The following is a 27,919-nucleotide window of genomic DNA, read 5'->3' as shown; positions in this document are numbered from 1 at the left end:
CGTCCCGGAGAGTCACTCAGGCATATTATCTCCGGTTGTTCTCATCTTGCTAACGTCGAGTACTTGCACAGACATAACCTCGTAGCCAGAATTATTCACCAGCAGCTTGCCCTCCTATACGGCCTTGTGGACCGCGAAGTGCCGTACTACAAGTACACACCTGCGCCAGTTCTCGAAAATGGTCGTGCCACGCTCTATTGGGATCGATCTATCATCACTGACAGGACTATTGTTGCCAATAAGCCTGACATCGTGCTGATAGACCGATCGCAGCGCCGGGCCGTGCTCGCCGACGTCACCATCCCTCATGATGAGAATCTCGTGAAGGCTGTGAAGGACAAGTCCATCAAGTACCTAGACTTAGCTCATGAGATTACCGCCATGTGGGATGTTGACTCGACGATCATTGTTCCGATAGTCGTGTCAGCGAACGGTCTCATAGCGAAGAGTCTCGACCAACACCTAGAGAGACTCTCGCTGGGTGGCTGGATCAAGGGTCAGATGCAGAAGGCGGTAATTTTGGACACGGCGCGTATAGTACGTCGGTTCCTCACTCTGCGGCCCTGACCACCGGCAGCTTGGGCCCTGCCCCGCTGCCGGCGGCACCCTAGGTTAGGTTTTTTATAATGTGTTTATATGTATTTTTTATTGTTTTGTTTTAAGTGTTTTTATATTTTACTTTTATATACATATTATAAAAACCTAGCCTAAGAAAAATGATGAATAAAGAAAATAATAATATATTCTTTATTGTGCACCACATAATGAAAAAGAACAGATATTACATTAAGTAACAACAGGCGGTCTTATCGCTCAAAAGCGATCTCTTCCAGACAACCTTTGGGTAGCAGGAAACCAATAACTTACAACAATGAACGGGTAGTGCAGATACGAGATATTGAGCTTACAGTGACAATAATTAAATTTATGTAAAGATATTTCTATAACAAATACATATAAATCGAAATAAACGCAATGAGGTCACATAATAAGATAAAAGAGGACTTCTTGAACAACGCTGATCTTCCTTCAGGGTTGTGAAAACTGTCATTTATAAATTACTTACAAAGTTCAAAACAATCATTTTGAATCATTAAAAATATATTTTATAAATACTATAAGATGTAGGTGCCTACAATACCTACATACATAATTACATATACCTACCTATTTATTATTGTGTCAAAACTAAAACTAAGTTAGCGAATATGTCCGACCCCGGCGCGTGACATTCGTTATCGATGTGTTTCTAAATTTCTATTTACGTATTCCGGTGTGAAAAAAACAGGTGGCACAAGACACGAAGTGACAAGTACCGATAGTGATCGAATGGATAAATAAAAGCACCGTAAAATTATCATTGTAAAGGTGACAGTCCATTTCCAACGACAGCTGCATTACTGTTCATTTTACTATGGAAATTGACAATGACAGCGACGCGTTCAGTACCAGTAGTGCAGCTGCGGTCAGAAATGGAATGTTACCATTATAGTTCGCTATCAGATCGACAAGAGCGTGACCGGTGTAACATTAAATTAACATAATACTGACTTCGACAATTTGAATGACAACACTTCAAACAAATGTAACAATTGCAAACAATGCATATTAAATTTCATTCTCTAATTGTAGGTCTCCGGGCTTATAAAAACAGATTGGTTAATAAATACATTGCAGACTTGACAATCCGGCTATTTATTTAATGGCACCGGCATCTTTTGACAAATTTATTTAGGCAAAGATTATTACAAAGATGTAAAATACCTACTTATATACATATATACATACAATATATGTATAGTGTAATATAATGTAAAAGCATAAACAGTACTTACACTGAAATCACGGTTTGGTTATCCACTATTCAGCGATATGAAAAAAGGTTCATGTATACTGTGTTTATCCACCACCATATAATAACTTTGACTGTACCCACAGTCCAGTACAGTCAGATCAACATGTCAACAGGTATCGCAGCTCCACATGAATCGCTGATCCGTGCATATAGCGGCTATAAGAACACGAGAAAATGCTGCTAATTGCTGCCCTTGTTGCAAAAAATCTTACCGTACAATATGCTCATTGCTTAAGTATTACATCCCCACATCAGTTTACAAGCAGGCCTATCGGGGTACCGAGCCTTGAGCGTAGCGATGATCTTATGGTATTGCTGCGTGTTGGCGCGCTCGGCCCGGGTATGACGCGCCGGCGCGCGGGCCGCCGCGTGGCAAAGGAACCCTCCATCGAGGACAACCAGTCGGTACTCTTGCAGACAAAGCTCCAGCATCTAGGCAAAGTGATTTTTTATAGATTAGTCTGTCTTCGTACAAACAGCACACTCTAAGGGCCCCCCCACATCTAGCGTCTTTCGAGCGTCGGAGTCTGGTCAGCGCTATGGAAAATGACGTCGCTGCGCAGTTGTGTCGACGTTGCGTCGAGCAGCGGCCATATAGTTGTAGACGCCGACGCTCGAAAGACGCTAGATGTGGGGGGGGGGGCTTAAGGTAACATTTCATTTCTGACCGCAGCTGCATTACTGCTTCGACACGTCGATGTTATTGTCAATTTCCATAGTAAAATGAATAACAAGACAATGAATGACAGTAACGTTCCAACAGTAGTGCAGCTGTCGTTGGAAATGGTCTATCACCTTTAACTGTACATCGATGGACCTTATTACAAAGACGTAAGGTCCACTGATGGCCAGTTAACCGTGTGGGTGATGGTACGAGGGCCGCAATCATAATACAATACACGCAAAAAGGGGACACCACAGCTATTCTGGGATTGATCTGGATTAGTTAGGAAAACCGTTTCAGCCGAAATTTAAATGTCGAATGTTACGCATCAAGAATCCGTGAACGGCCGGAGATAAATTACCTACTGACATTGTCCCTATCCTGTGATTTGGGTCGGTAATAAATTACAGTCATACCTACTAAATCCTAAGTCTCTAATCTCAAACCTTCACAGTGCAGAGTGGGAAGTACCTATGTACTTAGACTGTTTAGTGTGAATTAAGAGAATAGGTATATCTCATAAGTAAGTAGTAAGTGTGACCATGTTTAGTCCAAGATTGACTGTGAGAAGTCCTCGACTAAACCAGGTAAATCTCACCGTTGGTCGAATACGTCGTTACCAAACTTAAATGGAGCTGGGCGGGACATATTGCCAAGCAGAGTGATGCTGCCACCACTCTGCTTGGCAATACGTCCCTGCATAGGCCAAAATGTTAACGGAATGGTGGCCGCTTACAGACGAAAGGGGCGCCTTGCGTCCGTTGGGTCGTTGGGTGGATGACATTCGGAAGATTGCGGGGATAAGTGGCGTACTCGAAGAGAGTAGGCCTATGCTCAGCAGTGGGCGATAAAAGGCTGATATGATTATGATGATGATGATGATGACGATGATCATGATGCTGATGATGAAACCTGCTAAATGACGTGATAACAGTATAGAATACCTGTGTCATCTTGTCCTGCCGTCCCTCCCACGAGAGCGACTCGCTGTACCACGGCTCCTTTCGAGTGCCGAAGTACAGCGGTTCCCATCTATGGAACGGGTACTCTCGCCGTGCTATCAACATGGGCTGAAACAATACATTCCTTTACCATCCTACAATACATTGCAATAGAGAGGTGTAGGTATATGACGTTTTCTAAATTATTATTTATGTGGTAATACATTTTTTCGAGTTTGAAATCGGTAAGGTGGTGGTACTGATGTTCGATGCGGTCCCAGTACATGTCATCTTGAAACTTAAGTCATTGTCACTATGGGTTCTATGCCTGAAATAAATAATTTCAATTTCAATTGTCAATTAGAGGTGACAGCAGGGTGTCATCTATTGGGCATTAGCATGTCGAGCACTATTACCACCACCACCACCTTAACCAGATTATTATGAATTAAGATTTGTTCTTCATCAATCTGACACCTTCACATTAATATCTCATTCACTCATTCCATAAGGAACAGGCCGCGTAGCCAAGATGCCGATCGCTTACGCTCCGTAGCGATCGAAACGCAACTGTCACTGTCGCACTAATATGAAAGAGTGTTAGAGAGACATAATGCTTTTCGTTGTCGAAGCGACAGCGATTGTAACCTTGGCTAGGCAGCTTAGCAACAATACATGAGTACGCGTAATTCGATAAGAAGAAGAATATACGGCCGGTATTGTTATCGTGTTACGGGTTATATATCTTGGTAACAACTCTTTTAACCAAATGGTTATTCAACTGGTCAGGTGCGCTCAGTTCGCGAATTAATTGGAGCAGTTGCTCGACAAATTGAACTAGAAATAGTCACAAAATACTTACTGTAGGTACACATTGTCTGAGCGATACACAAAGCTGATGTGTTATCAGCCGAAAAAAACGTCACATCAGGGAGGAATAGCCCGATGTACGACCTTCAACTGTCTACGTAGATTTTGTTAGGTAGGAAAACATCTGTAGGTTACGCATTTAATTGACTATAGGTAAAAACTCTATTTCGGTGTAAGAAGGTTCTAAAATGCTCAGTCAATTTACTAAATGTGTCAACGATAGTATCATGGTACTTTTATCGGCAATCGTTTTCTTTTATCTCTTTTATGTTCTCTAGTTACTCGTGTCGAAGTACATCTTATATCGTACAAGCAGAAGGAATACAGAGCCAGAACGTTTGAGCGACATCTCGTTCAGTTTAGGGCTCATTGTCACATGCAAATTGGCGCCAAACTCGATTCGCGCCCTGCTTACTGAAACAGACGCAGATAATTTGTTTCGAGTTCAATAACGCTTTTCTCTAGAGGGAAACGTAATAAATTACAAGAAACGATATATATGACCCATATATCACATTGTGCAGCTACCAAAAGTAACAATCGGCGCGATTCGGGAAATGAATTAGAGATTCATCTAGATATGAAATAGTAAAGGTAATATCTTAGCATAGCGCCGCAATAATATTGGAGCGGCGTTAATAATAGCGTAAGTGCCAACCGCCATAAGCCGCCATAACCTTTACCCGTGGGATCACATATCTTTACTATATCGTATCTAGTTAATCTCTAATTCATTTCCCGAATCGAGCCGAATGTCTTATGAGTAATTTCATTTAAGATTGTAGAATCGTATGTGGTCGTACAACTCCAGGGCCAACTTACGAAAACCGTGTTAAAACGGAAACTTAAACGTCAGTCTTGTTAGAAAGTTTACGCTGCACCAACTTTGCTATTCCAATTTCAAACGACATTGAGATCCCCGCGTGTGACAGCCGAGGTCTTAACGAATTTAACCCCCCTATAATCGGTTAGTAATTTTGGGGAGCGCCTAACTGGGCCGCTTTGGAGAATTATGCGCTGATACTAATTGGCAAAGGGGGGTTATGGTCTTTTAAATTTGGAGCGGGTTTGTTTAACAAGGCGCTAATGAAAGTTTGCGAGTTCCGGATTGTTATCTGCATATCTGGTGGAGTAAAGTTGAGGTTTCAGGGCGCGTATAATTCTTGAATGAAAATTATGCGTACTTAATAAGATGATAAATAGCAAGTAACGAGTTATAAAATGTGGTTCGACTACGCTGTTCGTGTATGTTTGGTATTTCTATGGGATGATAATGTGTGTATGTGTATAACCTTATCTCAGTAATCAATCTTTAATTTTTTTACAGAACAAATCTTCTGTTATTAGTTAAATATACCATATGTGCTTTTAGTTACATAATCCTTTTTCATTTTAGTGTGACTCACACGTATACACTTAGGTACATACATACTTACAGGGTGTTTGGTACACCGATTGCCAAATTAAAACGGCAGATAGGTTGAGTCATTTGCTATCATGTCAGGCCTAGAAATGTTTAATTTGGTGCAATTTTTTTTTTAACTTCTATGACTCTTTTTCGTAAATTTCAAATTTTTACTTGCGTACTAGTAAAAAAAACCATGGTCAATTTTGTTTTTTTAGGCATGAGAAGATAGCAAATGACTCAAGCTATCTGCCGTTTTAATTTGGCAAACGATGTACTTAACACCCTGTATGTATGTACCTAAGTGTATACGTGTGAGTCACACTAAAATGAAAAAGGATTATGTAACTAAAAGCACATTATTAACCCTCGCATTTACGTCATACAAGTTTGACAGTGAAAAGAATGATGCTTTTAGAAACTGTGTAGGAGTAATGCTTTGAAATACGCGTTACGCGCTACAAATGCTACAAAGACGCCCACAAGTGTCTGAAAGAAACTTCTTATTAAAGTTTATATAATGGAATAGACCGTCATGTAACCTGCAAAGCGCTTATGAGGTATCTTACAGCTATCAAGATTAGGAATTTCCAGAATACTAATATCATTCGAATATTTATTTGCAGTTGTTTAGATAAATAAAATGATTCCCACAGCTTCAACTTTTCTCAATGTCTGTTGAGGCGTAAATATAAAGCTACCTACCTACTTATAGAACGTATGTGGCGTGGAAAAGATATAAGAACTTACTACAAGCAGTGGGGAGACATTCCTTTTAGGCATTCTCGGCGCCGTTCGGCTCAGCATTACTCTGAGCAATTAGGGTTGGCACAACTTGAAAGTTTCTTTGCGTGCACGACCACAGAGATTATGACTTTAATTTTGACAACCTAAATATTCGAAAGGGATAATGCCATACATTAGAATAGCATAATTCTCATGATTCAAGTGTGCTTTCTGTACGGTAGTACCATTATTTATTCTGTGCTACATGCTACAAGGACAGGGCTAGAGTGGGGAAGGCAGGTCTTGAAACTCTATCAGTATAAACAAATATTGATGGAAATTTTGGCATGGTTGGAGGTCATCAACGTAATAGTAGTTTGGTGCTTCGAACCAAAACTAATCTCGACGAAACCATTCTCCGGAAGTGTGAACAAAACTTAGGGAGTAATCTAAACTAGGCTACGCTACTTCAACTTCGCTTTTATAAGATTACAAAGAACTCCGCTGAAGCAACCATAAAGTTTTAGCTCATTTACACCTACTTACTTAAGGTTTTAAATTGTAATACAATTTGAAATTAAATGCCTAGATTGTTTAACTATTTCATAATTTTTTCGCCATATTAGAAATATCCTCGCTTCCTTCTGCGGTGTTCTTTCTAAAGAAAAAAAAAACGAATATAGAATTACCTCGACAATGCCCGGCGACTGTCGAGCGAGCCAAGTTTGTAGACCGGGGAACCTTTGACAGTGTGAGCAGAACTTCTGGTGAAAATACATAGCACGGTTGGAAGCTACCATTTTAACCAATCTGAGGACAAAATAAATGGCATAAGGTCATGCGGGTCCCAATGGGGTCCAAGGATAAAATGTTGGATACACCCTATCTGTAATGCACTAACTCTTCCAAAAAGTTGCAAGTTCTAGGAAAATTCCACAGAAAAAAATGGAAACTTTCATTATGAAAATGGAAAATTTCGATGCCTATACAAATTGCGTGGAAATATTCACCATTTCGGAAATCCCCTACGAAAGTATTGTAGCTTATTGTAGTAAGTGAAGTCACTTACTTGTAAGAATGTGTTATTATTAAAATATTTCATAACATAACACAAACCTCACGCGTGAGTCATTCGTTTCAAAACGAGGTTGTTTTATACAAAATATATTCTATGCCGCCAATTCCGCTTCCTGAATGATGATATATGAGTAAGTATATGCACGTTCCCTAAATGATATTACAACGACGAATATGTATGAGCTGCGCTGGCTTAGGCGGTTTCTCCAATTATATTACGGAATTCGTAAAAATATGGAGATTCGTGTGAACCGAATAACAAGTACGAAATCCTTGGTGGAAAATATATTAAATGAGTTTTTTTTTCAATACGAGGTAAATATCTGGGTGATTGGTGTCGTCGTCGGACGTCGAGAGGATTAATAATAAAGGAATCCTTCGAGGATATTTCGAATAAATAATTTCTGATTTCTGAGGTGCTTTTTGATGAGAAATTTGATACACGTAATACAAAGAAAGCTCAAAGTCTTTACTTTCAACTTTAGTTTGACCACAGTCAGGACTAAGATTTATTTCTTAGATTTACAGTTTCGTTCTTCCTATTTAAAGTGCTGGATCAAGAAATACAGACACAAATGGAAGCAAATGTTATTCCTATTCTTAAAGATACGAACGATTTATCACAGATATTGTTAATGTTATATACACTATAGTGTTTTATACACTATAAAAATATCCCCATGGGAAATCTTTGCAAAGGAAAAATAAGGGCAAGAACTAGGACAATAGCGGTCCAACAGGTGGGTGAGACTTGGTAAAAGTCGCGCTCAACTGTTGCGAGTGAAGTAAATAGCTTCATTTGTCAACTTACGTGTCCTTATCGCGCGGAATCTGCTCCCCCTTTTCCACCTCAAACAATGGCACGACGAAAACAGTCTTGCCGAAAATGCAACCCTCATCTCTTTTCTTGTCCCCCATGAGTTTTCTAACCATGGTCAAAAATTTGGGCGCCAATCCGTCACTTGGCACCATTTCGATGTCCGACACAATGAAATAATTTGTCCTTGACGCATTTCGGGCGACGTTTCTACCTACATTTATATGATATATCAAATTGTTGTCCTTCTTGAATGTCATTATACCATAATCGATACCAGAACAATCGTTAAACATCAAGTTGGGGGCAATTATTCTTTTCGTCGGCATACGCGACATCATTCTCTCAATCTTACTCTTCCGCGCCCGTTGAATGTATTCATATCTAGTCTTATTATCTAATCTCCTGTAATTATCCAGTTTCTTCTGTAACATTTCTTCTAAAGTAATATTTGAAGTAGTTGTCGGCATTTCTGTCGTCGTCGTGCGTTGTTCTCTGCTTCGTAATTTAGGCGGATGTTTTTTAGGATAGAAAAGGTGGAGTGACACTTTTGACATTCCAGAATAGCAGCGGCAGAGTTGATTCATGATCTGCATAGTGATATCCAAATCGTAATTAGGTACAAAAACTGAGAGACTGATAGGGCCGTCCCAATATCTTGCTATTTCGACTATATGATAAATGTATTCCGGCGTCGCTTGAGTAGCGTATGTAACTGCGTTATATTTGCTGTGGTTCGAGTACGCAGTGCCCTTGACAGCATTGTAGATAACTCTATAAGGGCTCTGTAGACCGGCTTCCGGAGTAGGCATTACACGGAAGGTTCCCCATTTAAGAGTGTCTGGGAGGCCATAATTAAATTGGCAATGCGTTTTATTTTCGTTAGGTTGCTGTCCTTTGAGGAAAGCGCCCGGTTGGTAGTCAAAGTCACCGATCCTTGTTAGCGTGTGGTGATGATGATAGTGTCTGTGCGTGTAGAGGTGGAAGATGACGGTAAGGGTCACGATGAGGGATGCTATGAGGAGCAGGGTGGAGTGACGCCTCGTCAGCCGGTACGAGTACGCTCCGAAGATCCGCAGGCATCTCGACATGTTTATGTATCATCGTATTGATTCAGAAAGATGCTTTATATATAACCTTGACCGACTTTAACATTTTAACAAATAAATCTGTTAGTATCAATAAATTACGCGAGTGTTTACAACTGGGATAAAATATCTACTTCCGTTTAATTATCGTGATAAAGACGATGATTTTTGATGCAAAATTTACTTGTCCGCTTACACGCCTAATATTAGATTTATAGAACAACAAAAATCACAATGTAACAAAGAATTGTAGAAAAGTAGAAACTTTTGACAGGTCCGATGCTGGGAAAATGTAAGTATCTAACAAAGTTTCATAATATAGTTCGTTATGATTCCATTTGGTTAGTCCACTTAGTCCATATTAACACAGGCTAAAAGTAAAACAGGTGATAAACAAAAACTCTACACTAATAACCGAAATACGTTACGGAATAACAAATGACAACCGTCCGGCATTAAGATGAAATCATTAACACATTCAAAGATATAGTTAAGTATAATTTTAAGGTACACATAAGATTATTATTTTATCCTTTAATTTCAGGTACACTATCACAGTTTATTTTTCACAATTACTGAGCTTTTTGCTGAAATATTTATTATTTGGAGCAGAATAACTAATTTTGACAGATGTTGCGCGCGCACACTATGAAATCAATATCTCCGCCATGCTGCTATTCAGCAGTAGGTTTTCTATGCGAAGAACGAATGTTACGATATTGTTTTCTATTACAAGTAAAGATATATAAACTAAAGCCGTTCAAGCAAGAAAAAGACGCGAAATTCATTCGCTTTTCTACTGACGGATATAGCTTGACAGAATATAGTATATAAATTAGTAAAGCTTTTTATACCGGGTGTGGCCTGTAACATGAGCAGATAATTAAAACATAGATGACAAACCCTCAAACGGTGACACTTTAGTTCTAAAACTTTTAAAAAATATTAAGTATTTAGACTCCATATTTTTCATACAAAATAAATATTATCTTCAATGGACGCCATCGCCACGCCATATCATTATGATTGACGTTGCTTGTCTCGCCTTAACATAACAAAATTCGCAATACATTGCGTCTTAGAATAAACTTTAAAGTGTATTAAAAATCAAACCACAAGTTATTTTTAAAAGTCGCTGAACAAATGTTGGTCATTATGAGGAGTACAGCCTACAGTTTAATTTTTTGCTCATATTACAGGCCACACCCGGTATACTTATGGTTTCAATATTTTGGTTTGTTCAGTTCAAAAGTAGCTAATTATAATTTATTAGGTACTGTGATTTTTTTCTTACTGCAGGTTATATGTATAAAAGCAAAAATAAAAAAGGTTAATTGCATTCATTCTTATTTATTAATTAAAATCTAATATATAACTGTTAACTATTTGGTAAATAATTAATGTATATATTATGGACATATTGGACATTGATACACAAACTGAGGAAGCCCCCTGTAGTAGATTTACGTTGCCTTCTCCAGCAGCTCACAAAACTTGACGCCAAACTCCTCCTGTGACAAAACAGTCATTTACGCTAGTGCAAGTGCGGAAAAGAGGAAATCACCGAATTACCTATTCGCACGTGTATCGTACAACGTTTTACAGTACATATGGCCCTTTAAACTTTTGACATAGCACGAAAAGTGCTATTTCTCGCACAAGTGCGGAAAAATAGGACCATAATTAATAATTATGTTCGGTAAAGTAATTTACATGAATACTAATTTTATGGGGATTAATTTTCCTACGTAGCAACTGCGATATCCAAGCATTCTGAAGCCGACCATTATGTGGAAAGCACATAGGTACAACTAAAGGCTTTAATTCCCAACAGCTTCTGTAAATTTTAATGTACCTTTTTGTCCTGGATTTGCTTGTTCAAGGCTTCAAGGGTGAGTAATGTACGTTGATAACAATTCTAATGAGGGTCAATGGTCCTACCAACTGTGATTAGTCTAAAACCAAATATTATATTACATAGAAAGTTCTTACATACAACAAGATGCTATACCCAACAGATTTTATTTATTTTTATATAGGTATACCTTCTTGTCCTGGATTTGCTTGTTCAAGGCTTCCACCAACCCGTTGACGGTGTGGGAGATGTCGCGTCCAAGCCACTCCACTTTCAGGTCGGACTGAAACAAAGAATGGGTTTAAAGACAAGTGAGTCTAAACCGTAAAATTATTCAATGTTCAGTGTTTAAAGACTTCAAACGCGCATATTATAGTAGCGGGCTAGTCCCATCATGCGTACCTCCATGTTTGTGCTCAAGAGTAATGAGCAGTCGATTATGCTGACGCCACTGATGGGTCTCGCGCGGACGCGAACGCTGCCCTCCACGCGGGTGTTAGTTAACTGCAGGCTATAAGTAAAACAGAAACACGATATCATTTACTGCGACATGATATGTTCAGGAGTTTAATGTTATTATTGTCATTACTATTAGCCAGCCATTCAGCTGTTGGTAGCCGTCTTGAGTCTAATTAACTTACATTCCAGAATTCGAAGCTTCAATTTCGCGCCCGAGTACGACTGCTTTAGCTCCCTGTGATTCTGAAAAAATACAACAAATTAAAACACAGCCACTGTCATCCAAGACGCATTGTTTACCTAGTTAGATATCCTGCTTAATAGTAGAACCAAATACTTACGGACAGAGCAGGCTATCCTTGGCCACACTAGGTCGAAGTTAAGCCGCATGGTGAGTGAGTTGAAGCTGAGCCGGTCGAAATGGTTTTGGGAGGTTCCCGTGCACTCCAGGCCCTCCACGTGCGCGTAGGCCCTGCGGATCCAATATTAAGTAATTAGTATCTTCCAAGCCTATGGTACACTATTGTCTCAGACTCTAAATTTAATACCAGCTTTATTTAGTAACATCACAAAGAACATTATTCGGACAGACTCTCGTTCTTTTGTTACAGAGTCAATTAAATGATTGATGTCCCGTATTTCTCACCATCCTAAAGGCGTGTCTATCCCGGTGGAGCTGTAGGGGATGACCAGCGGGTCTAACCCGGCGTCCACGATGCGTCGGTTCATCTCGTTGACGGCTGCCTGGATCCTGTTCGTGACGGTGATGAACGCCTGGGCCCAGTTTTATAAAGTTACAAGTTACAAGTTTACAGGCGTTTACTGGCAACACTTGCTCCGTTTTTTACAATTTGCGTTTTATAAAAGTACTGTGTTACAATTTTACAAGTTACAGGTACAAGTGCCTGTAGCTCAACCATAGATGAAAATACGGGAGTTTTATAGTTTTAAACTCATAATCGAACAAGCGTTTTATAAAAATATTGTAAATTACAAGTGTAGATTGGTACACTTGTAACAAAAACTTACATACGTCTTGAGTCCTGTAACAGCACAACAGCAGTTACTTGTAGACTCGTTTTCTGAGAGATTTTAAACTTTACTCTTTATTGTTAAGCACCAACGCCAACGATTGTGCCAGGGCACGCATACTTTTCCATGCACTGACCTTATTAGTTTTTGTTAATGTATCTGTAATATATAGTAAATAGGAAATAAAGTGACAATATGTTTGATACTGATTTTATTGACGATTCGTTTTATTTTATCTACTTGGAAATGGAAAGGGATTATTCCCGATATTTGTCGTTGATTTATTAGCATTCGTCTCTTTATTTAAGTATTATAGTGCATTCACATTATGGTAAAGTGTACTATTCATAATTTTCGATACACAGCGTATTTATCTTTGAGCCGCTACCGAAACGATACATGTAAAAATGTGAAAGAGTACTTATTTACATGTTATTTTCTTATTAGGTAAATATTTCATGAAATCTAACTTAATCTGAATCTGAAAACGGCCCGAAAAGTATATCCTTGGCATCAAACACCGCTCTCAACCACTCGATTTCTCGTTCATTTCTGGCCATTTTTCCAATACTTAACAGCAAACAATAACACAGCATTTAGTAGAGCACAGAGTATCTATGAATTCTATGACAGACATTTTTTTTAAATAGTGATGTCCTTCGCACCTGTAAATTTCACATGTAATCGAGATTGACCGTGGTGCTTTACAACTGTAATTATCTATGTGTATTTATAAAACACCTGTAGCCGTACACAGTGCATTACAGGTGCCTGTAGCCTGTACTCTTGTAACCTGTAACTTGTAACTTTATAAAACTGGGCCCTGGCCTCCACCTGTCGGCACATAATGCACATAATACCCTCCGTTTCCATCTTTATGTAGTCCCGGTACATTCATCATCATCATCATATCAGCCAGAGGACGGCCACTGCTGGACATAGGCCCCATTATGCCCGATACATTATAGGGGACATTTACCACTTACTGAGTTCTATTTCATCCTGGGGCAGAGCGCATATGCCTGCGATCAAGAGGACAATTGTGAATGCGGTGAACTTCATTTTGGTATCTCAAAGAAATGAGGAGTTAGTTTTTTTTTAAATCTTCTTTGCTGTACTTCAGAAGAGACAACGTTGTGATATGACAACGTCACTAAAATAAGCGATATTTATACACAATTAATGTGTGATTATAATGCATTTCTGATTGTTATCTTACGGAAATCGGATCTTGACCTGTGATATCAAGTACATCTTACGGAAAAACAGATACCTGGCATAAAACCAACAACGAAGACGTACCAGATAACCTTAAACATAAATGTATTATGAAGTATGTATGTTCATCGGTAGGTGCACGACTGGCGGTGCCCCCAGCCCCTCATTTTGTGGATTCTACGTTAAATCTTATGGAATAAAACTTCTTCCAACGGCTACCTACCTAACATTAATGTGCAACAGCGACCTACCTTAGTATATTGGCCATATTTGACTCTAATCATTCTTCCTGGGAAATTATCAAGAGCTGCTGAGATAGGTGGTTCTCTGTAATAGGAAAGAATCACCTGAGACGCATAGGATACCTACTAGTATTCTAGAGTCATAGATATTCGGCATCTATTTGCGTATACACAACAAATAAGGCCATTTTTATCTGACTATCAGATAAATTTGAATTATTTTATCTTCATCTGCCCGGCGACACACAGGCTAACGACATACAGGTAGATATAAGGTTAGATCTTATTTTTCGACAATTAGTAAAGGACTGTCTGTTACTATCTTCGTTTCTTTTGTAAACCTGCAACTATCTTAAATTTTAATCTCAGGTTACTCGAGTATAAATAATGGATACTGTGGTAGAGACATCATCATTATATGACTGCATTTCCTACGTGCATCATAGTACGATATACCTATTACCTTTGTAGCTAACTACTATATTCGTGCATTAATAAAAGTATGATGAAATTCATCACAACAACATTCGTCCTCTTGATCGCAGGCATCTGGGCTCTGCCCCAGAATGAAGTTGAACTCGGTAAGTACGAAATATCTCCTATAATGTATTGGGACTACATAAAGATGGAAGGTATCATGTGTATTATGTGCCAACAGATGGAGGCCAGGCGTTCATCACCGTCACGAACAGGATCCAGGCAGCCGTCAACGAGATGAACCGACGCATCGTGGACGCCGGGTTAGACCCGCTGGTCATCCCATACAGCTCCACCGGCATAGATACGCCCTTAGGATGGTAATAAATGACAATATCTCAGTTATAGACGCGAAAACAAAAAACAGTAATACAAATTTTCTTCGACACGAGTGTTTGTCTGGGTGAATATTTTTTTCATATCTCATGCTCTGAAAGTGGGTCGTTGTTGTTCTAAAAGGTGCGCAGAAAGTGATACGTTTATGCTCTAGTGCAGAAAAGTGGTGTACTCCTCTGCGCCCCCGTCCCACGAACAACTGGGTGGAAACGAAATGGAAAAATAGTGTCTTTATTTCCTCGCCTGGAACAATTGGTAATTGTTTAATGTTACTAATCCCACGTTGATCCTTTTTTTTATAAATATGATGTCAGTGATTTGTTAAAAACAAATTAGTATTGATTTCTTTAATTCGTTGAATTCTATTTACTCGATTTCATAAGGCGGGAACCAAAAGGAATACACCAAAAATATTTTTTTAAACCTTACACTTGCGTAAATGAGCAAAGGCAGAATCCTATACAGCCACAGTTAAACATTAGTACGATATTAAAATTATTTTTAAAGTTATTTTATTCATGAAAATAAAATAAGATACAAGATAAAAATTACTTATATTATTAATTAATTTTTTATTTAATATTTAAAATACTTTTATTATGTTATTACGTGGTGTGGCGCACCAAGGTCGCGGTGCGGTCCGGTAGTCTGTTGCGGCTTTTAGAACGAAAACGTATAAATTTAAAAAGTAAGGGGCAAGCCCGCTGATTTTCATAATAGAATGAACAAATAATTTTAAAATTACTGCAGTTTGTTAAAAAATGTATGTTTACGTAACGAGCGCCAAACTACCTCGACAGAAATGGGTGCCTCTCAACCCTTGGTTAACAATCTACTATTTTACTACACCACCTCGGAAAGGCTTACTTTGCACTTCAAAAACTGTTAGCAAAGTTGCATTTAATTCACATGTGAGGCAAAGTAATCAAATGCAAATTTTGAGTAGTTTTCTTATGTTTGCTGGTAGAATTGACTTTTAAGTGATGATTTTGGATGATAAATATTTATAAACATTCATTTGGATTTGATTTTGTTTGATATTTTAAGTACATTTGCTTCGGGATGGTGTGGTGAAAAATTTTGAGTAGGTATCACTCGGGTTTCACACAAATTTTGTTTAACCCTCGTGCTTTGAAACCCTCGCATCGCTCAAGATTCCATTTTTCGAACGAATATTAGCACGAGCGGTTAAATAACTATTGTGGCCTTCCTCAATAAAATAGGTACCTATTTTAAGTCAGAAACGATTATACGTAGTTGATAAAAATGCTAATGAGTATTCGATCTGCCGCAGGGCCTACGCGCACGTGGAGGGCCTGGAGTGCACGGGAACCTCCCAAAACAAGTTCGACCGGCTCAGCTTCAACTCGCTCACCATGCGGCTTAACTTCGACCTAGTGTGGCCAAGGATAGCCTGCTCTGTCCGTAAGCATTTTGTTCTACTATTAAGCAGGATACCTAAAGGTAAACAATGCGTCTTGGATGACAATGGTTGTGTTTTAATTTGTTGTATCTTTTCAGAATTACAGGGAGCTAAAGCAGCCGTACTCGGGCGTGAATTTGAAGCTTCAAATTCTGGAATGTAAGTTAATTAGATTGCTACCAACAGCTGAATGACTGGCTAATGGTAATGACAGTAATAACATTAAACTCCTGAACATATCATGTCGCAGTAAATGACATCCTGCTTCTGTTTTACTTACAGCATTCAGTTAACTAATACCCGCGTGGAGGGCAGCGTTCGCGTCCGCGCGAGACCCATCAGTGGCGTCAGCATAATCGACTGCTCATTACTCTTGAGCATAAACATTGAGGTACGCATGATGACTGTACTGCACTAGCCCGCTACCATAATATGCGAGTTTGAAGTCTTTAAACACTGAACATTGAATAATTTTACGGTTTAGACTCACTTGTCTTTAAACACATTCTTTGTTTCAGTCCGACCTGAAAGTGGAGTGGCTTGGACGCGACATCTCCCAAAAGGCGAACGGGGTGGTGGAAGCCATAAACCAGCAAATCCAGGAAAATAAGGTATATATACAAATAAATAAAATCTCTTTGGTATAGCATCTTGTCGTATGTAGGAACTTTCCATGTAAAATATTTTTTATTTTAAACTAATCACAGTTCGTAGGACAATTGACCTTCATTAGAATTAGTATTAACGTACATTACTCACCTTTTGTTATAGGAGGCATTTGGGATCCAGTTGTGCAGGCTGTTGGAGCAGGCAACGTGAACATGACACACCAGGGACTACCTCGAAAATTGTATCTCCATGTTAATCATCCCGCGAGTTTCATGTAGTCTACCTTCATATTATATTATACTAATAAATAAATATTATCGGAATCAATTACTGAATTTTAATCAGCTAAATTTTCCCCTGTAGTTAACTCTGTTCACCCAGCTCAGATCACCCGTTTATGCTCAAATTTGAAAAATGTTAAATAGTTATTTATTAATGCACATATTGAGAGAATCAGCGTTAAATAGGCTATTTGAATATAGCGATTAAAAATGACTACCACCATAAAACAAATTGACGATTTGAGGTAATTGCTATTTACTCGTAATTATCTAAGGGCCACTTGCACCATCTCACCAACCCGGGATTAACCGGTTAAACCTGGAGTTACCATGGTTACCAGTACAATATGACACTAGGTTAACGGTTTAACGGGTTAACCACGAGTTAATGGGATCGTGCAAGTGGCGCTAAGTAAGGCTGTTATTTTTAAGATTTTTTTTACGTAAATATATCGTCTATTATATTTATTTATTTGTATGTCAATAACAAAGTGCAATTAAACTATATACTATTTAATTAAAACCTTTGCATCCGGTACAACCAGCGGAGGTCTTTTAGATTAAAATATTTTAATATTTACATATAATTATTTAAGTCATTTCTGTATGATTTTTTATAACCTTTAAGCTTTTGTATAAATAAATGTACCTATAGGTATTTTAATGCATTTTAATTTAATAATAATTTTAGTAGGGTGTAATACTTTATATTAATAACTAACTGTGCCCGCGGCTCCGCCCGCGTGGAATTCGATCTGTGTCAGTAAGCGGCTAATTTCTAATCCTAATTTCTCTCCCTCTCCCCTGGAGGCGGAACTTCAAGTAAAGTTGACAGATGGATATGCTAGAGATACAATATTTTACAATTAGGTACCACTAAATAAAACTACAATCCAAAATCGATATAAAACATTTTTCGATATAAAAACGCAATTTGATAGACATTTGTACATTTTTACTTTTAGTATGGAAATCAGTGACATCATTTCATCACGAAAATCAACAGTACTACAGCAGTACCGTTTAACAGAGTAATGCTGCTGCAGTCGCCACCTGAATGTCAGTTTTATCATATCTTGTAATGTTATTGTAAACGCAAGCGAAGCGAGCGCGAAAATTTATCGATATAAAAAACGCAATTTGATAGACAGTTGTACATTCTTTTTTACTTTTAGTCCCAACCAGGCACGAATCCAGGGGATTTCATGCAGAGAAGGGACGGGACAGTTTTCTATCAGCCTAGCTTCGCATAGGGCTCGACATTTAAGGGTCTCAGCGAGGTTGTTTTCATACAGAAAAGATGCAAGAAAGCAGAGCTTGGAATTGACCAAGTGAATTGAATTGGCGAAGTGTGAGCAAGGCAGAAGGCCCAGCTGCGAAAGAGGAAAGAGGAAAGCTTGGATTTGGATCCACGCCCAAGTGTAATTAAGGCAAAAGACCAACTTTGCCATAAGGCAGAAGACCTCGCGTAAGACCTTACGCCGAACTGCAAAAGAGTGTCTTGAAACCGAATCTATGCATGTAATCACGACTCTTCTACTGCTCGCTCTTTGGCTTCACTCGAAAGCGCTACTTCATAGGATGCTTTTAGTTTTCGGCTTTCACGGGGCCCCTTATAACACTTTGACAGTTGTTAGGTCTCAGGATCGCGGCTAAGAAGCAACTCGGCTTGGCCGACAAATCTGGCGTGCAAGAGAGCAAAATTCGCTATAAAATCGGTAACCTATGTCGAAAAAATCGGGTGGCCGCAAGCCCGAAAGCAAGATTTTTTTCCATGACTTTAAGGGCCTCCGCGTAAGGTCAAATCGAAAGCCTACGTTGGAGATGTTCTTACGTACCCTCACTCTCTTACTTGATCCCTACGGCCCTTCGTTTAGATGGGTACTTGTATGTACACGTATAAAAGTTTTATGCAGGTACCTACTCCACGACGACTGCAGTGCTGATGCAGCCTGCGCTTTTTTTGCCTACGGTTTTGGTGTCCAAAGCAAGTGCTTATTTTGCTTAAAAGGGTTAATCCGGCACTGCAAATGACAGAGGTCAATGTTTTTTTTTTTCAAAGTACCCACCTTCGTGGTCATTATTATTAAGTGCTTAAAGTAGGCGATACGTATGAACATAGATTTGATATGGGTGCGATATAATTACGATTAGGTATAATTCATGATGGAGAAAATTAATAATTTTAAATAACTATGCAATTATACGCGTGTTTATATGTGTGTTTATTTTACCTCTACGTAACTATTTAAACTCATTTTTAGTTTTCTTGATTACTTAATGTTTACTCAGTTCCCCAAAAGATGGCACTGTGCAATGAGGGGCAATTAATTTACTGTCGTTTAATTTTATTGTATTATTAATTTATTAAATCAACATAATTATTCAATTATTTTTGTTGATATATCCGTACCCCCTTTCTAAACTTAGAGTTAATTTGGCAAAATCTTTCCTCGGTGGCTTATTCATGTCACAACGTATTAAATTCAGCGCCATCTGTTAGTTTACCAGGATACTCAATAGGTGTAGCACAACTATTGAGCAATAGTTGAAAAGAGTTTGCCCCTCTTTCCTAAGTAGCGCCACAAGATTCAGGGGCAAACTTAAGTCAATCGAGTGTTGTGGCTACCCCCCCTTTTAGGGGTTGAATTTTTATAGCCTATAACCTGGCCGGGAATTTTCTCGACAGATTAGTAAAGTTTTCATCAAAATCCGTTCAGCCGTTTTCACGTGATGCGCGTTCAAATAAACAGACAAACAGATAAACAGACAAAAATTCTAAAAACTGTTGGAACGTGTTCTGTTATCGATTCTAAGTATCCCCAGCCAACTTTTTTTTAAATATCTTCCATGTACAGACTTTCGACCGTCTTCAGCTTTATTATATGTATAGATAGATAGATAGAAGATAGATAGATAATCATCCTACTTGGTCTCTGAATAAATTAAAATTAAAAACTAAACTTATCTAAATTAAAATAAATTTAAAAAAGGCCCCCACAACATTGTGCCAAAAGATGCTGGCAGCATTCCCTCCTGTTTTTAAATAAATAAAATAAATTTAAATAAAATAGCCTTTATTGCTGTTTCTTTCCTTACAATTAGTATATGCCTACTTACTAATAAAACTAACTAAATTAATTTAATCCTAACTTATGTCACTGATCGGCAACTGGATGTTTGTGTAGAACAGCTTGTCTGTCGACAAAGGCCTCCTCTAAAGATTTCCATGTATTCCTGTCTCTTGCTAAACGGGTCCATATCGGACCAGCGATTTTCTTAAAGTCTTCTTCCCATCTTTTGGTTTGTCTGCCTCTATTTCTTTTGCTGTCTCTTGGATACCATTCTGTTACTAACTTAGTCCATTTCTCTTTAATTTCTCTTAACATATGCGCCGTCCAACGCCATTTAAGCTGTCTGTAGACCGTGTGTGCATTTTTAAATTTTGTTTTCATTTTAATTTCTTGTAATTTCACTCTATCCCTTCTTCCTGTTTTTAAGATGAGGTAAATCATCAAAAGGGATCTAACATGGAATTTATTTTACAAAACAACCTCCTAAAAATCAAGACTGAACTCGGACTAGGCTGTCGCTCCCGAATGAATGGTCCTAACCAACAAATTTTATACCAAGTGTTTTTGTGTTTCTTATTACGATATGTTATCCTTGTCTAATTCCCTACCTAATTTTGGGCACTAGAAGAGCGTAACAATACTAAAATGCGTTCAATTTCATCTCTAAATACGACAACACCTTATTAGCCACTGACGGCCGACAGTTTACTGGGGCCAAATTCGACATGTACAACTGTCAGATTTCGCATCCACGTCAAATCAACAGTTGATTTTATTGCATACTGAGTGTTGATTCCATCAACGGTGGATAATATCATTTGGTACAACCAAAACTCAACTCTAAACTAAGGGTGGTTCGGTTTGGTTTGCTTGTCACCCTAACTGTGGATTGTTAATGTCAAATTTTGACATTGTACGTATTCGAGAACTTATGATTTTTCCCACATAAACGGGAGATCAACACGATACGTCAAACGTCGCTTGTCGAATAGGGGTCCTGGTTTTCTCATCGACCTTTAAGTGGTAGGGCCGCCAGTTTACTGCTTTTCGATCCGACTATTCGTTGGTTGACCGCGACTTGAAGTATTACAGACTCGAGCAATATTCTTACCATATATGTACTAGATCTTCCTCGAGCAAGTGTGATACAAATAAAATAACACGAATCATACCCAGTTCAAATGTCCCCATCACACTAGCAGCTTTACCGTACTAAATAGCCAATGACTTTTGGGCTAGGCCCCTCAGGCTCGCACCCCCAGTCTCTCAGCCGCTGACCCTAATCTCTCATGAATTTCTTGGCCTCTAAAGCCCAAGATCCCGCAGTCTCGACTGCAACTGATACAAAGTCTTACATTGGTTCCAGGGCAGAAGTACTTGGCATGTTTCACTTTAGCCGCATACTCCGCAGCTGACACAGCAGACGTGACAGAGACACCCAATTGGGATGGCGCAAATGCAAATGCAATAATATACATGTAGAAGAGGCAAGGCAATGTCAAACCATCAGGCCTCTTACTATCTGTGCGGCACAAAACACAACCCTGGAGGCTACAAAACGTGAGGAACGTTGCCAACGGGAGACCCTAGCGGATGACATCCTTGATGGCATGATGCGAAATAACACCCCGCGCACTTCATGCAACTAAGGCCATGGTGCCCATCGTCCTTTAAGTACCATGACCCCATAAATACATGTGCTTCGGAAACCTCACGTAGACCAAACACAAGGCAACCGCAATTTTCAAAGAGTCGTTATCTAAAAGTGTACCTAGCGAGAGGGGAGGCAACGCGTGCAGACACGCTACTGACCCAACCCTAGAAGCGTAGGTCAGTCAGTGCCTGTTAAATTTAATTTTTACTTTTTTTCGCTTTGCAAATAGGTAGGTACATAATTTTGATTATGTTCCACTACTTTTAGGGTTTCGTAACACAAAAGGAAAAAAAACCCTTATAGGACGACTCGTGCGTATGTCTGTCCGTCCGTCTGTCCGCCTGTCATAGCTTGTTTGGTCCAAAACTACTAGACCTATTAAGGTGAAAAAGGTGGAAAGATTTGCTGACTATGGATGAGGTCTTGGTGGGTCAGATGGCCGAGCGCTGGAGTATCGATCCAGAGGCCGTGAGTTCATGTCTAACCCAAGACATTAATTTTTCCACTTTTAAATTTATTCTAAGCTTAATAACAATGTTCGCAGACGTTTCTGGTTGTTAAAAATTATTAAGAATAAACGGGTACCTATTACGATATCTAATTATATTAATCGACCCGGGTGATCTGAGCTGGGTGAACAGGTTAACTACAGGGGAAGACTTAGTTCAAAATAAAATTAATTAATTGCTCCCGTGATTATTTATTTATTAGTATAATATAATATAAAAGTAGACAGCATAAAAGTCGCGGGATTATTATCATGGAGATACAATTTTCGAGGTAGTCCCTGGTGTGTCATGTTCACATTGCCTGCTCCAACAGCCTGCACAACTGGACCCCAAACGCCTCCTATAACAAAAAATAATGTACGTTAATAACAATTATAATGAGGGTCAATTGTTCTACGAACTGTGATTAGACTAAAACAAAATTATATAACGTAGAAAGTTCCTACATACGACAAGATGCTATACCCAACAGATTTTATTTATTTTTATGTACCTTCGTGTTCTCGAATTGCTTGTTCATGGCTTCCACCACCCCGTTGACGCTGTTGGAGATGTCGCGTCCAAGCCACTCCACTTTCAGGTCGGACTGAAACAAAGAATGTGTTTAAAAACAAGTGAGTCTAAACCGTAAAATTATTCAATGTTCAGTGTTTAAAGACTTCAAACTCGCATATTATGGTGTGTGTGTGTGTGTGTGTTATTAGTAGCGGGCTAGTGCCATCATGCGTACCTCCATGTTTGTGCTCAAGATTAATGAGCAGTCGATTATGCTGACGCCACTAATGGGTAACACGCGGACGCGCACGCTGCCCTCCAGGCGGGTGTTAGTTAACTGCAGTCTATAAGAAAAACAGAAGCACGATATCATTTACTGCGACATGATATGTGTGGGGTTTAATGTTATTACTGTCATTACCATCAGCCAGCCATTCAGCTGTTAGTAGCCGTCTTGAGTCTAATTAACTTACATTCCAGAATTCGAAGCTTCAAATTCGCGCCCAAGTACGGCTGCTTTAGCTCCCTGTGATCCTAAAAAAATACAACAAATTAAAACACAACCACACTGTCATCCAAGAGGTGCATAGTTTACCTAGCTAGATATCCTGCTTAATAGTAGAACCAAATACTTACGGACAGAACAGGCTATCCTTGGCCACACTAAGTCGAAGTTAAGCCGCATGGTGATCGTGCCGAAGCTGAGCTGTTCGAACCGGTTTTGGGAGAGTCCCGTGCACTCTAGGCCGTCTACGTGCGCGTAGGCCCTGTGGATCCAATATTAAGTAATTAACATCATCCAAGCCTACGGTACACTATAGTCTCCGACTGTCAGAAACATCACAAAGTACATTTTTCAGACAGACTCTCGTTATTTTGCTTTGGAGTCAATAAATAATTGATGTCGCGTATTTCTCACCATCCAAAGGGTGTTTCTATGCCGGTGGAGCTGTGGTCGATGTTAACCGGGTCTAACCCGGCATCCACGATGCGTTGATTCATCTCGTCGACGGCTGCCTGGATCTTGTTCGTGACGGTGAGGAACACCTGACCTCCATCTGTCGGCACATAATGCACGTGATACCTTCCATCTTTATGAAATCCCGATACATTATAGGAGATATTTAGCACTTATTATTTATTAAAAATATATACACGGCATACAGACAAGCCATCAATACAACGAGAAATTTTACATAAATGCTGAACAGCCTGCCATCCATCAACTCGCAGAACTTAAGACATTCACGGCACACAGTCGCCCATCTCCAAGCACACAGGTCATATTCAGGGTGCCGATGTCAGGAGCACATTGAGCAGCGTCAGCGCACGATAGAGCGGCGAATTCCTACGCGACTCCGTACGCGCTGCCGGCACTGCCAGCAGTGGACGCGCTCGCGGCCTCAAAGTGATTTTTGACAAGTCCGGGACATAAGTACAGCCGTAAAAAAACTTACCGAGTTCGACTTCATGCTGGGGCAGACCCCAGATGCCTGCGAGCAGGAGGACAAAAGTGGTTGCGAATAATTTCATCTTACTTTTTTAATGCACGAATAAATTAGAATAAACTATTATTTGTGTTGTGATGCATGTAGAAAATGCAGTCATGTAATGTTGATGTATCCACACTATACGATATTTATATTGAATTAATGTTAGATTAGGATTTTAGATAACTACAGCTTAACAAAAACAAACAAAGATAGGAAAACACAATCAGGTGAATCCGCAATTATCGAAAACTCTGATCTAATCTTACTAATACTTCGCCCCACAGACAAATATAAAACTGATTTTAATTACGATACACATGACTTCAGCGAATCCGTAAGTCAGACAACAATAGCCCTATTAGTAATAGCGGTACAGCCTGAAATTCGGGAATCAGCTGCAAATGGTGTTAAAGGTATGAAAATCGGCACGATTAATATTTAGGCCATTTGAATCAATTTGACCCGTAGCACCAAAAAAAAACAACAAACGGAAAGGAGTTATGACGTCATCTTTTTTTTGTATGGAAAAATAAAAAAAAATATTCAGAAACCTATCGTGTGTGGTATTAAATGAAAGGGCATTTTGAGCCGGTTCTAAAAATATATCACATTATTATATTTCCGTCACTTGCATTCAATTAAAATAAAAATAACTTTCAAAACATACCAAGTTTGGGCTCCTCCAGATACGAAACCGTTGAATTATTTTTTGCAAAATATACCTCAAGTAATACCCAATATCCTCATATCTAACCCCAAGAAATTAATTACGAAAATATTGAGTTTAAGTATTATTTTAAATTTTTTTATTATTACAAATTGTGATCTATCAATCTATCAATGAAACGGCCTCCTAGCCTAGTCGATAGTGACCCTGCTTATGAAGCAGGCAGTCCCAGGTCCGAATCCTGGTAAGGGCATTTATTTGTGTGTTCATCATCATCATCACACAAATAAATGCCCTTACCAGGGCTTGTATATATTTGTATATGGGCATTTATTAGCAGGATTCGAACCTGGGACCTCTTGCTTCATAGACAGGGTCACTATCGACTAGGCTAGGAGGCCGTTTCATTAATGGATTGATAGATTACAATTTGTAATAATAAAAATTAAAAAAAAAAATACTAAAACTAAATATTTTCGAAATTAATTTCTTGGGGTTAGATATGAGGATATTGGGTATTACTTGAGGTATATTTTGCAAAAAATAATTCAACGGTTTCGTATCTGGAGAAGCCCAAACTTGGTATGTTTTGAAAGTTATATTTATTTTAATTGAATGCAAGTGACGGAAATATAATAATGTGATATAATTTTAGAACCGGCTCAAAATGCCCTTCCATTTAATACCACACACGATAGGTTTCTGAACAATTTTTTTTATTTTTCCATACAAAAAAAAGATGACGTCATAACTCATTTCCGTTTGTTGTTTTTTTTTTGGTGCTACGGGTCAAATTGATTCAAATGGCCTAAAGATTAATCGTGCCGATTTGCATACCTTTAACACCATTTGCAGCTGATTTTGGTCAACCGCTACTACTATATGTGATTATACTTACATGGACTCTGATGAGCTATTGAAATCTGAATTTTAGAATTTTTAGAATGTTTTCTCTTAATTTAACAATATAAAGGTGTATCTAAGTACATAGTCAAAACTATTATATAAGAAATATGTTTGGTCAAAGATATCACTTTATTTATAGCGATAAAATCGCCTAATGTTGCAAAGTTTTAATTTTACTTTATGGTGCATGATAAAAATTTTACTCATAACAGACCTGATCTGACACACACACACACACACACACACACACAGATCTGAGTAAACTAATCTTACTTGTCTACTGAAATCCTGCTTGTTCCCTAAAAATTGTTAGGCAAATAAGTAGGCATCGCGGAAGTAACACAAACTATCAGTGCACTCAATTTGTGTCTTAACTTTCATAGTTGATGAGAAATCGCTTCCGCTATTCAAAACTTTGAAATGGAAGTAAGTAGTTTAAGTTTCCAACACGCCATCAACGAACCGCTTTTGGGTATTCCAGTCCTTACCTAGGGTTACAGCTGAGCTATCGCCATGAAAAAATCAATCTTTAAAGAAAAGTTTATTGCAACAAATTTTGTGAAACCTTTGTATGAAGTTAAATTCACAAAAACTCCTAATCATGTTGACAAAACTAATCTAGTTGGCGATGCCTACGCGTACAGTTTAAATAAAAATGTGCCTTATATTACGGTTAAAGAAACACAAAAATATAGAATATTACCGGGTGCGTGTGAGATTTACAATCAATATGATTTAAAATGTGATAGAAGTGACAATATGAAAGAACAAAACGATAATAAAGACGCTTTAAATGACGTTTTTCGAACTGTTGCTAATAATAAGCTCAAAGGAAGAGACGGAAAGAAACACATATCGTTTAGTGATTCTTTGGATTTGGTTTTAGATCATGATGTAAGTAAACGTGACTTTAAAGTCAATTAGAAAATTAAGTGCTTCCATATTCGGGTGGCAAAATATTGGCTTAGGCTTTAATAATATATGTAAGTACCTACTTGTTAAGACGAAAATGGTGCCGGCAGAGGTCAATCTAAATATATTCACTGACAAATTTCCCATAAAATGAAATTTAGCAAAAGTAAAGTATCTTACTACTCGTAAATAATTAATACCCGAAAGAATCCGCCATAAGTGGTCGTATTTTATATTGATCTATTGTCTCAAGGTTCGTTTTCATTTCAAATTCAAATTCAAATTCAATTTCTTTAATGTCAAAATAACACATGGAAACAAAATCACAATAGAACTACAAAATATACAACTAACACTAAACACTCAACTATTACAAAACACTAACCCTAAAATAGACACACATAACCAGATCAAGGAAAGAAGAAGAAATCATTAAAACTTATATTTAATTGTAACGAGAAGAACGAATTCAATCATTCGAGCCACGTGTCAAAAGAGGGGAACAGGTATAAAGTTAAATCTTGGCCTAAATCCGGGATTAGTTCGATTCCCAGTGGAAACACCTAAATCTTTCCAGGCTAGCTGACACAGATAAAGTGGGCGTACACTGCTGGTTTCAAATTTCAAAAGCTAAAAACATATTTTATTTTAAAATAGACGCACAGTATAGCGAAGAAGAATGTATAGGTACGTACAATATGCTCAATCAGGGTTATGCGCAGTGAAAATATGGATGGATTTGGAATGGGTATGTTATCATGGTAGATTATATGTAGGTAAATGTAAACCACAAATTTAATTGGTAAAAAGTACAAAATAAATAATTTTAAAGCG

At 38.5% G+C, this 27,919-nt stretch overlaps 4 protein-coding genes across 4 annotated transcripts in view; 2 read left to right on the top strand and 2 right to left on the bottom strand.

Annotated features, from left to right (window-relative positions):
* Window positions 1–732: 732 nt before the first annotated feature.
* LOC134670757 (beta-1,4-glucuronyltransferase 1-like) lies at window positions 733–10,152 on the bottom strand. The gene is made up of 4 exons (XM_063528571.1): window positions 8,350–10,152; window positions 7,151–7,271; window positions 3,464–3,589; window positions 733–2,287 (listed from the first exon to the last, which is right to left on the bottom strand). The coding sequence occupies exons 1-4, from the start codon at window positions 9,444–9,446 to the stop codon at window positions 2,087–2,089; spliced, it is 1,545 nt and encodes a 514-aa protein (XP_063384641.1). The 5' UTR covers window positions 9,447–10,152; the 3' UTR covers window positions 733–2,086.
* A 754-nt stretch (window positions 10,153–10,906) lies between these two features.
* Window positions 10,907–12,536, bottom strand: LOC134670544 (uncharacterized). The gene is made up of 6 exons (XM_063528352.1): window positions 12,404–12,536; window positions 12,099–12,229; window positions 11,940–12,000; window positions 11,701–11,809; window positions 11,489–11,581; window positions 10,907–10,954 (listed from the first exon to the last, which is right to left on the bottom strand). The coding sequence occupies exons 1-6, from the start codon at window positions 12,484–12,486 to the stop codon at window positions 10,907–10,909; spliced, it is 525 nt and encodes a 174-aa protein (XP_063384422.1). The 5' UTR covers window positions 12,487–12,536.
* A 2,218-nt stretch (window positions 12,537–14,754) lies between these two features.
* On the top strand, window positions 14,755–17,358 carry LOC134671014 (uncharacterized). Its single transcript, XM_063528834.1, has 7 exons — window positions 14,755–14,830; window positions 14,908–15,046; window positions 16,357–16,487; window positions 16,584–16,644; window positions 16,768–16,876; window positions 17,004–17,096; window positions 17,257–17,358. The coding sequence occupies exons 1-7, from the start codon at window positions 14,755–14,757 to the stop codon at window positions 17,302–17,304; spliced, it is 657 nt and encodes a 218-aa protein (XP_063384904.1). The 3' UTR covers window positions 17,305–17,358.
* A 9,148-nt stretch (window positions 17,359–26,506) lies between these two features.
* LOC134671013 (uncharacterized) overlaps window positions 26,507–27,919 on the top strand; it is a 61,208-nt gene continuing 59,795 nt past the window's right edge. Inside the window, exon 1 of the mRNA XM_063528833.1 lies at window positions 26,507–27,067. Coding sequence (XP_063384903.1) covers window positions 26,687–27,067 — 381 coding nt within the window. The 5' untranslated portion in view covers window positions 26,507–26,686. The remainder of the gene's footprint in view (window positions 27,068–27,919) is intronic.

The sequence above is a fragment of the Cydia fagiglandana genome, chromosome 14 (genome assembly GCF_963556715.1).
Source record: "Cydia fagiglandana chromosome 14, ilCydFagi1.1, whole genome shotgun sequence".
NCBI classification, from domain to species: Eukaryota; Metazoa; Arthropoda; class Insecta; order Lepidoptera; family Tortricidae; genus Cydia; species Cydia fagiglandana.
The sequence above is the reverse complement of the archived record's forward strand: the minus strand, read 5'-3'. Positions and strand labels throughout refer to the sequence as shown.